Source organism: Theropithecus gelada, chromosome 3 (assembly GCF_003255815.1).
Source record: "Theropithecus gelada isolate Dixy chromosome 3, Tgel_1.0, whole genome shotgun sequence".
Lineage (NCBI taxonomy): Eukaryota > Metazoa > Chordata > Mammalia > Primates > Cercopithecidae > Theropithecus > Theropithecus gelada.
In genome coordinates this window covers 10,660,110-10,670,016 of record NC_037670.1, presented here as the reverse complement: position 1 = coordinate 10,670,016, position 9,907 = coordinate 10,660,110, and the positions used below count along the sequence as shown (strand labels likewise).

Genomic DNA, 9,907 nt, shown 5'->3' with positions numbered 1-9,907 from the left:
GGTGGAGGTTGCAGTGAGCTGAAATCACACCACTGCACTCCAGCCTGGATGACAGAGTGAGATTCTGTCTCAAAAAAACAAAACAAAACAAAATAAAACATACCGACACCTAATCTCTATAAAATATTTTTAGAAGTTATCCAGGTGGGCCGGGTGCAGTGGCTCATGCCTGTAATCCCAGCACTTTGGGAGGCCGAGGCAGGTGGATCATCTGAGGTCAGAAGTTCAAGACCAGCCTGCCCAACATGGTGAAACCCCGTCTCTACTAAAAAAGAATACAAAAATTAGCCAGATGTGGTGGCAGGCACCTGCAGTCCCAGCTACTCGGGAGGCTGAGGCAGGAGAATGGCTTGAACCCGGGAAGCGGAGGTTGCAGTGATCTGAGATACTACTGTTGCACTCCAGCCTGGGTGACAAGAGCAAAACTCCATCTCAAAAAAAAAAAAAAAAAAAAAAAAAAAGAAAAGAAAGAACGAACCCATAGGAAGCCCCTTGGCTCTCAGTGGGGGCCAGTAGCATCCCCTAGGCTCCTGGGCTATAATTCAGTCTTTACACCCCAGGTTCCAAGATCTGTTTGGAGGGTGTTTCCAAAGTCAAGTTCCAGGCGGCTCCTGAGGGTGACGGCAGCTCCTCAGGAGGCCCAGAGAGGCTGTGCAGAAGGGAGGGGCACCTGCAGGCTCGCACGGGTTGTCCCTGGCGCTGCACCTGGCATCAGCACAGATTCTGACAGAACAAACACAGAAGGGCCCCAGGACATTCAAAAGCCTGTGGCCAACATGGCGAAACCCCAACTCTACTGAAAATACAAAAATTAGCTGGGCGTGGTGGCAGGCACCTGTGATCCCAGCGACTCAGGAGGCCAAGACTTGAACCCAGGAGGTGGAGGTTGCGGTGAGCAGAGATTGCACCACAGTACTCCAGCCTGGGCGACAGAGTGAGACTCCACCTCAAAAAAAAAAAAGTCTGTGGCAATCCTGCTCTTAGCTGGTCCTTGGACCCTGGGAGGACTCATTCATTATTTTCTTGTCACACAGTAAACATCAATGGCCCCCTCCTCCTCCCTCTCATACCCCTTCGGGCTGGGCCCCTAGCCAGCTGTCTTGAGTCTGGATAGGACAGCGTGAGACAGTCTCCGCTGGGGGTCACTGATAGGGAGGTGGTCTTTTAACTTTTTTTTTTTTTTTTTGAGATGGAGTCTCGCTCTGTCGTCCAAGCTGGAGTGCAGTGGCACGATCTCAGCTCACTGCAACCTCCGTTTCCCAGGTTCAGGTGATTCTCCTGCCTCAGCCTCTCAAGTAGCTGGGATTACAGGCATCCACCACCACACTGGGCAAATTTTTGTATTTTTAGTAGAGATAGGGTTTCACCATGTTGGCCAGGCTGGTCTCAAACCCCTGACCTCAAGTGATCTGCCTGACCTGGCCTCCCAAAGTTGGGATTACAGGCATGAGCCACCAAGCCCATCTGTTAACTCTCTCTCAATTCCAGGCAGAGGGACCCGGGGTCCACCGTAGTGGGTTTTTGTTTGTTTGTGTGTTTTATTTTTTTTGTTTTTGAGATGGAGTCTCACTCTGTCGCCCAAACTGGAGGGCAGTGGCAAGATCTCAGCTCACTGCAACCTCCACCTCCCGGGTTCAAGTGATTCTCCTGCTTCAGCCTCCCGAGTAGCTGGGATTACAGGCCCCCCGCCACCATGCCCTGCTAATTTTTGCGTTTTTGGTAGAGACAGGGTTTTGCCACATTGGCCAGGCTGGTCTTTAACTCCTGACCTCAAGTGATCTGCCTGCCTCAGCCTCCCAAAGTGCTGGGATTATAGGTGTGAGCCACTGCGCCCAGCCTGTTCGTTCAAGACAGGGTCTCACTCTATTGTCCAGGCCAGAGTGCAGTGGTGCGATCACAGCTCACTGCAGCCTTAAACTCCTGGGCTCAGGTGATCCTCCTGCCTCCTGCCTCAGCCTCCCAAGTAGCTGGGGCTAGAGGTACATGCCACCACCGCTGGCTAATCTTTTTTTAATTTTTAGTAGAGACGGAGTCTCACTATGTTGCCCCAGCTGGCCTGGAACTCCTGGGCTCAAGTAATCCTGCCTCAGCCTCCCAAAGTGCTAGGATTCTAGGTATGAGCCATGGCACCCAGCCTATCACAGTAGTGTAACCTAAAGGGGCTGGCTCCCCTGGCCAGACTTCACCTGGGACACCGAGGCATTTGACTGAATCTGTTTCTGTCTATACCTGGAGGGGCTCTGGTGGCTGGTGGGGGTGCAGGCAGCATGGAGGAGGGGCTCTCAGAGATGAGGGGCTCAAGGGCTTGCTTGGGAGGGAGCACGACCAAAACCACATATCTGGCCCTGAAATGCATGTGTGGATTTTCCTGGGTTATTAGAAGATGGGGGCACCTCAAAGTACAAGCCAGGACAGCAATCAAGGGACAGGCTCGGGGTAATCCCATGGGGCAGAAGCTGAGCAGGGCCCTGGGCTCCCAGTATAAATTTCCTGTCCCGGCAGGGGCACCATTCAGGCCAGGGTGGGCTCCAGACCGCATTTATTCACCTCCAAAGAGGGCTGCAGCCCAAGGGTCACCACCGAGCGCCCTCTGTGGGCAGGGCCTGCAGGCCAGGAGCCGTGGTCACATTAGAGGGCCCGGGAGCGGAGCGCGGCCCAAGGGAGCGTGCGCAGCGGCCGTGGACAGAGTGCAGCGGGCAAGTCACTGAGCCTCAGTTTCTCCATTTAGAAAATCGCGGCGGCTGGGCGGACTGTATGGCACGCAGCGGGCTCTCAGGCGTGACTGCTCATCCCTCTGGCTTGGCGGAAGGAGGCCTAGAGTACTGACCTCCACCGACCCCGCCACGCGGCATCTGCTACCGCCTTGGAGATAGGAGGGGCAGCGAATAGGAGTGCGCATGCGCACTGTCCGTGAGGCGGCCTGGCTGCGGCTCCCTGGCGCTCCCGAGTGGCGACGACGGGAACCACCGGCCTTGTACACAGATGGACACTTGGGGTTCTTCTGCACAGAGGGTCCTTCCAGGTGATGGAGGCTCCTGGGTCCCGGAGAGCCTCCTGGGATGGCAGTCTAAGGGCGTGACAGACCCCCGACAGCAACAGGTCACATCTGGACACGTGGTCGTCTCAGGTCTAGAGAAGGCAGCTCCCCAAGGTCAGGACCAGCTATGCCTGAAGCCCCAAGTCTAACACTGTACGTGGCATACAGCAGGTGCTTAATAAATGCTTGAGAGGGTGGATAAGGGCGAGAGCCATCCGTATGCGCAAGAGGGTTGGAGGTGGTGGCCAGAATTGGTAGTCAGATGACCATGGAGAGTCCCACTCTCAGAAAGGTGCTGTGCCCAGGGGCAGTAGGGACGCCTCTGAATCCTTACCCTGCCCAGCCACTGATGGGTGGGACAGGGGACAGAGGGCGGCTCAGGTCGCATAGGTCCCGGGATGAGCCCAGCTTCCTGCACCAGGCAAAGCACGGTCCCCTGCAGGCCTCCTCCTGGGGTCTGGAAGCTTGCGGTCAGGGGGGCCTGTCCACACAGCCTCCAGCCTTCCTCGAAGGAGGTCAGGTGAGACAGAGGTGGGGATGGAGGTGGAGACTGGGTGTCCAGTCTGCCCATGACCCTCCCCTAAACCCTCCTGAGTGCAACTTACAGATGTTTGGAGAGGGAGAGAAACCGGAAAGGCAGAGGCAGGGGGGCTGGTGCTGGGATTTCAGGCAGGGTAGGGGGTGTGCTGGCCGGCGGGGAAAGGCAAGCAGCCCTGAGGGGGCCTGTGGGTGCAGAAGCTGGGACAGAGCACCATGCACTCGCCCCCTGCGCCCCACCTCCCCTAGTCCCATGCACAGAGGCCAGGCTAGGGGCTGAGGCTGGGGAGGGGGTCCTGGCCAGGCTCGCAGCCCACTGGCAGTGTGGCAGCCTCGCTGGGCGGGATGTGGTGGGTCATGTAGCGCTTCCCCATGAAGGAGCCGATCCGCAGCTGCTCCGGGGCCTCCTCCGGCCACCACAGGCTGGAGCTGGGCGGGGAGAGGAGGAGGAACAGATGTATGTCCCTGCCATGTGGGGCGGGTGCTGGGTCAGGGCCTGTTCTCTCTCCCTGCTCCCTCACCTGCAGTCTCTCTCTCTCTTTTTTTTTTTCCTTCTTTTTTTGAGATGGAGTCTGGCTCTGTCACCCAGGCTGGAGTGCAGTGGTACAGTCTCGGCTCACTGCAAGCTCCATCTCCCGAGTTCAAGCGATTCCCCTGCCTTAGCCTCCCAAGTTGCTGGGATGACAGGCTGGCGCCACCCCACCCGGCTAATTTTTGTATTTTTAGTAGAGACGGGGTTTCACCATGTTGCCCAGGCTGGTCTTGAACTTTTGGCCTCCCGTGATCCTTCTACCTTGGCCTCCCAAAGTGCTGGGATTACAGGCATGAGCCACTGCACCCGGCCTCACCCGCAGTCTCTGATCCCTCCTTCCTCCTTTCTAGAACCAATTGGAGGACCACCTCTCCAGGTGGCCACCCTGACTACCCTGGCATCAGCTTACTAAACCACCAGAGGATCCACAGAGAGCAGGTGAGGCCCGGGAGGAGAAGGGCCTTGGCTGAGGACACACTGAAAGACAGGGCCTGGGTGAGGCAGGCCCTCCTGAACCTGTCCCCAGAGGGGCTGCTGGCCTCCATCACTGACCCCCAAGGAGCGAGATACTCAGGGTGGGAATTCCCTGCACAGGCCCTGGGAGAGGTGCTGCCCAGCTCGAAAGCATAGCATCGGGCTGGGCAAGGTGGCTCACGCCTGTAATCCTAACACTTTGGGAGGCCGAGACAGGAGGATCGTTTGAGCCCAGCAGTTCCAGACCAGCTTGGGCAACATAGCAAGTCCCTGTCTCTACCAAAAATAAAGTAAACCCCATGGCATGCCTGGAGGGCTTCCAGACACTGGGACCAGTTCAATGGAAGGGGTTCTGGGTGAGAGAGGGGCCCGAGGGAGTGTCCCCACTCACAAGCGTGCGGTAGAGGCTGCCAAGAAGGCCAAGAGCAGGAGGCTGGTCAGAGAAGAGAGGATGGAGGTAATGACGATCATGCTGCCACTTCGCCGCCCTGGCCAGGTGTCGATGGATCCAGGGGTCTTCCCTGAACACACACCAGCTGCTCAGAGGCTGCCCCTCGACCCCAGGGCTGGCTGTCACCTCCTCCCTTTCTCCCTCCCCACCCATGCTCGCGTAGCCTCAAGGCCTGGCTTTCTCATATCCCGAGGCACCCCCCCGAGCCCAACCCCCTGTCCCAATTCCTCTGTGCTCTGCCAGCCCGGACCATGGCCTCCGCCCTGCTCCTACCTTCTAGGTTGCTCCCACCCACGTGCTTATCCACCGCCCTGCTCCCTGGAGCCCAGCAGTCAAGGCCTTCAGATGACAAGACTTCCACCCCACACCCCCTGAGCTCTGAAGCCATCTCCCAGGAGACCCCCACCCAACACCCGGGCCGCGGCACTAGAAACTTCTTGGGCCTGGTACATTCACACTCGCCCCTTGGGGTCTGCTCAGAACTCAAGCTGGCTGCCTCCCCAGCCAGCCCTGACCTGACTCTGACCCCCTCCACGCCCTCTTCCTCCCTCCCAGCAGGGGCTGACACAGCCTGACTCCCTATAGCAGTGGGGAGGCTGTCTTTGCCCACAGTGTGGCTGGACCCCAAGAGTTGGCAAACGCTTGCTGATGGGCCGAGATGGTGCCCCTGCCAACGGGGCTGGCTCAGTGCCCCACGCCCCCAGCATGAGGATCTGTTGGGGGTTGGGCCTGACTTGGACGTGGCCTCCAGGCCCCCAGCCCTGTGGGAGCAGGGGTGCCCCCAGCTCAGCAGAGGGTGATGAGGTGGCCCAGAGAGATGGGTGAGTCCACTGGGGGCAAACAGAAGCCAGGGCACCCCTCCTGCCCAGCACTACCTTGGTGGAGAGTGATGGGGTCTGACCACTTGGTCTCGGCCCTGGGTGAGCCCCCGGCGTCCATCAGGAGGAACTTCACGCTGGGGATGGGAGGTGGTGGGGGAGGAGGGGAGAGACTCAGAGGCTGGGACCACCCCGGGCAGGGCCAGGTCCCCCAGCAGCTCCTCTGGGCCCCTCCCACGGATGTGGAGTGGGGGTGCCAGTCAAGAGCAGCAGCCGGTGGCCTGGCCCTGCTCTGAGAATCCCCTGAGATGTCTCCAGCCCTTGGCCTGAGCCACCATCCCCCATCCCCCTGAGCAGTTGCTCTCCAGACATCAGACCCGGGCAGGGATGGTTTAGGGGCCCCAGTTCCTAAATGCCACGAGTCCAAAGTGCAGGTGAAGGTGGCTTAGCAAGGCACATGGGCAGGGGTCCCAGGCCTCCCAGAGGGGCAGCAGTAGCCGGAGGGCGGGGGGCTCAGTCACCAGCAGCCCAAGGACCGAGGGCACTAGGAGCCCCGCAGAGGGGCTCGGTTTGTCTTTGCAGGGCTGGGAGCTCTGGAAGGTCTGGGCAGTGGGGAAGGACCTGGCAGGTTGGCACTGAAAAGAGTGGCTGCGGGGGACAGGGCGGGGCGTGGAGCTGGAAGCTGAGCCAGGGTGTGGCGGCGGGGAGGGCAGAGGGTGGACCTGGAGAGTGGGTGAGAGGGCAGAGGGGGGCTGGGTAGAGCGGGGTGCTGTTCCAGCTTCTCCACGCCCTGCCTTCCCAGCTCCCCCCGGGCCTGGTCTTCCTGAGGCCACCCCACCTCGTCCTGTGCCCAGACAGTCCTGACCTGGACACACAGCCTGCTTCCCCATCCCGGCTCCACCCCGACCTTGGCAGGCCACTTGACCTCCTGTGCCTCAGTTTCCTCATCTGTAAGAGCGGGTGGGAGCCACCTCTCTTGCTCCCTGCCTCATATCCACAAGACTGGGTCTGAACTCGGCCCCCGAGTTTCCTGCCAGATCTGCCCGTGGTGGGGGCCAGGGGCCTAGACTTTGGGGAAGCTGCCCCCTCCCACCTTGACTAAGATCCCGCCTCCCCGAGGTGCCTACCCGCTCCTCCTGGGCCTTGCCCAGCCCCAGCTGAGGTGAGCACTGTTGCTGACTCTACAGTGGAAGGAGCTCGGGCTTGCAAAGGGGAGGACAGGGGCCAGAGGACCCCTGGGAATATGGTAGAGAGAGCATCCTTGGTCCCAGCAACGCCTCCTCCCCAAGCACAGCCCCAGTCCCAGGGCCCCGGTGGTGGGGGTACCACCCACCGATACGGTCCAGGGCCAGGGAGGGGCGTGTTGCAGAAGGGCCGCTGATGGCAACCGTGGTCATGGCCCACCCGCAGCACGGGGGCACCTCCGCTGCCCACCAGGGGGTCGTCACAGGGCAGCCGGTCCAGAGACAGGGGCAGGGTCATGTAGTGGCCGTCGGTCAGCAGCTGTGGGGAGGCCGGGATGTCAGCCAGTGTCTCTGGGTTCTGGAAGCTCCTGGAGGCTGCAATATGAGAGAACAGATGGGGGTAGGAGGGGAGAGACCAGCTTTGTGCTTATGAGCCAGGGTAATGTGTTCACCCACCCTCCAGCCCTGACCCCCCATGCCACCTCCTCCCTCAGGACCCCCAGAGATAGTCCAGATCCACAGTTTACTTTGTTACCCCTGAAGGAGAGCTTCCCTCTGGCCTTCTGTCCTCACCCAGAGCCAGGAGTGGGGAGCAGCGGGCGGTCCCAACCTTCCCAGCCCCAGCCCCATCGCAGTGCACCGGCCCTGCCCCCCACAAAGCCACATCCTGCCAGGTCGCAGCCTCGGTTTTCCGTCCAAAGGAAGAACTACTTGGATTCAGAGAAAGGGCTGCAGAGCTGTTGACAAACCCGCCACTTAAACAACTCCCGGGATTTGGTGCTCACTATGTGTGTATTTTTCGATACACATATCACCCCTTTGGATAAAGCCCCATTCATCCACACCTATCTCCCAAAGGCCCCACAAGGGCTCAGTCATTGAAGGCGCTTGCTGGTGAGGGGCTCCTAGGGCCCACCACTCTCCTCGGCCGCCACCGTCACCCAGGCCCCACAGCTGTCCCCGCACCATTGCTGAAGGCCACCACGAGCCAGACGGTGTCGCTGGCGCTGGCATGCCCGTCGAAGACACAGCGCGGCTGCTCCAGGGAGAAGGTGGTGGCTGTGACCTTCCCTTCCAGGTCCCAGGCTGTTATCTGCGGCGTGTAGGGCACCAGCTCTGTGGCCACGGGGGACAGAAGGTGAGCCACGGAGACGGGCTTGGGGGTCCCTGGGGCTGCCTCTCCCAGTCGGAGGCGGGTGGGCGCCCAGGGTCCAATCACTCCCGCAGGGCCCCCAGCCCCTTGGGTCTGGCTGGACGCGTCCATCCAGGACCCCCACTCACCCAGGCTCAGGCTGGGCCGGAGACAGTTCAGTGCCATGAGGAGCATGTGCAGCCCTAGGAGAGGCTGCCCCCCGGGGAGACCCATGACAGATGCCAGCACCCAGGAGGCTCAGGGGCTGGTCTGGCTGCCTTGGGCTGCACCCCACCCCCAGCAGCTTGGCCCTGGAGAAGCTGGTTAATCAGGCTGCCCCAGGGGCTGGAAAGACCTGCAAATGTAAGCGCACCCCACCCCCTTCCTCCCAGTCCAGCCCCCAGCAGGGAGGAGCTGGGGGCAGTTCTGGAGGGAGGCAGGCCAGTGCCCAGCCCCACTGCCAGGGCCGAGGGAGAGGGACCACTGGATCCCCGGATGCCAGCCAGGCCTTCCCGGAGCCTGGATTGGGGCCCCTCCCAGTCTCTCGGCCCTGGGGAGGAGGGTCTGGCTTTTGCAAACTTGGGCTCAGGACCACATGCTTGAGATTCCTGCGCCCCAGGTGCCAGGAGCCTCCCTCTGGCCGTCTGTCCCCACCCCGAGTCAGAAGTGGGGAGTAGCAGGCACCCTCAACCTGCCCAGCCCCAGCCCCATCACAGCGTGCTGACCCTGCCCCCGACGAGGCCACATCCTCCCAGGTCACATCCTTGATTCCCCATCCAAAGGAAGAAGAACTTGGATTCAGAGAAAGGGCTGCAGAGCCCTTGACAGTTGACAAACCCGCCACTTACACTACTCCCAGGACTTGGCGCCATGTGTGTATTTTTCACATATATAACCACATACCTTCACAGCTCAGTGGCTTAAATAGATATATGTCACCCAGGGAGGGCAGTGGTGAGAGCACAGCTAACTGGAGCCTCAAACTCCCAGGTTCAAGTAATCCTCCAACCTCAGTCTCCCCAGTAGCTGGAACCACAGGCATGCAACACCATGCCCTGGCTAATTTATTTATTATTTTTAAAAATTTTATTTAATTAATTTTTTTTAAGATGGAGTCTCCTCTGTCACCCAGGCTGGAGTGCAGTGGTGTGATCTGGGCTCACTGCAACCTCTGCCTCCCGGGTTCAAGCGATTCTCCTGCCTCAGCCTCTCGAGTAGCGGGAATACAGGCACATGCCACCAGGCCCAGCTAACTTTTGTATTTTAGTAGAGACAGGGTTTCACCATGTTGGCTTGGCTGCTCTCAAACTCCTGATCTCAAGTGATCCGCCTGCCTCAGCCTCCCAAAGTGCTGGGATTACAGGCGTGTGCCACCGTGCCGGGCCCCCCGCCCATTTTTTTTTTTTTTTTTTTGGGACGGAGTTTTCACTCTTGTTGCCCAGGCTGGCTGGAGTACAATGGCCCGGTCTTGGCTCACTGCAACCTCCGCCTCCTGGGTTCAAGCGATTCTCCTGCCTCAGCCTCCTGAGTAGCTGTGATTATAGGCATGTGCCGCCACATCTGGCTAATTTTGTATTTTTAGTAGAGATAGGGTTTCTCCATGTTGGTCAGGCTGGTCTCGAACTCCCGACAGAGTCTCACCCTGTCGCCCGACTATTTTTTTTGTATTTTTAGTACAGACGGGGTTTCACTGTGTTAGCCAGGATGGTCTTGATCTGACCTCGCGATCTGCCCGCCTCGGC

General features: G+C 59.6%; 1 protein-coding gene across 4 annotated transcripts; it reads right to left on the bottom strand.

Moving 5' to 3' along the window:
- Positions 1–2,523: 2,523 nt before the first annotated feature.
- UPK3B (uroplakin 3B) lies at positions 2,524–8,711 on the bottom strand. 4 transcript variants are annotated; one of them, XM_025378881.1, is made up of 6 exons: positions 8,315–8,711; positions 8,000–8,149; positions 7,183–7,408; positions 5,907–5,986; positions 4,972–5,101; positions 2,524–4,003 (listed from the first exon to the last, which is right to left on the bottom strand). In XM_025378881.1, the coding sequence occupies exons 1-6, from the start codon at positions 8,397–8,399 to the stop codon at positions 3,844–3,846; spliced, it is 831 nt and encodes a 276-aa protein (XP_025234666.1). In that variant the 5' UTR covers positions 8,400–8,711; the 3' UTR covers positions 2,524–3,843. The 4 variants fall into 4 exon arrangements, with proteins under 4 accessions (XP_025234666.1, XP_025234664.1, XP_025234663.1 ...); XM_025378879.1 differs by lacking the exon at positions 5,907–5,986 and having other exon boundaries at positions 2,972–4,003; positions 8,315–8,708; XM_025378880.1 differs by having other exon boundaries at positions 3,590–4,003; positions 8,000–8,685.
- Between the last annotated feature and the right edge of the window lie 1,196 nt (positions 8,712–9,907).

Bases quoted from the DNA above. Each gene is read 5' to 3' on its own strand.
- UPK3B (XM_025378878.1), bottom strand. From the start codon at position 8,399: ATGGGTCTCCCCGGGGGGCAGCCTCTCCTAGGGCTGCACATGCTCCTC. The intron at 5,102-7,182 runs GTGGGTGGTACC...GTGTGTGTTCAG, and splicing joins CCTGGCCCTGGACCGTATCG to GGAAGACCCCTGGATCCATC. The intron at 4,004-4,971 runs GTGAGTGGGGAC...CTCCCCGCCCAG, and splicing joins GCAGCCTCTACCGCACGCTT to CTCCAGCCTGTGGTGGCCGG.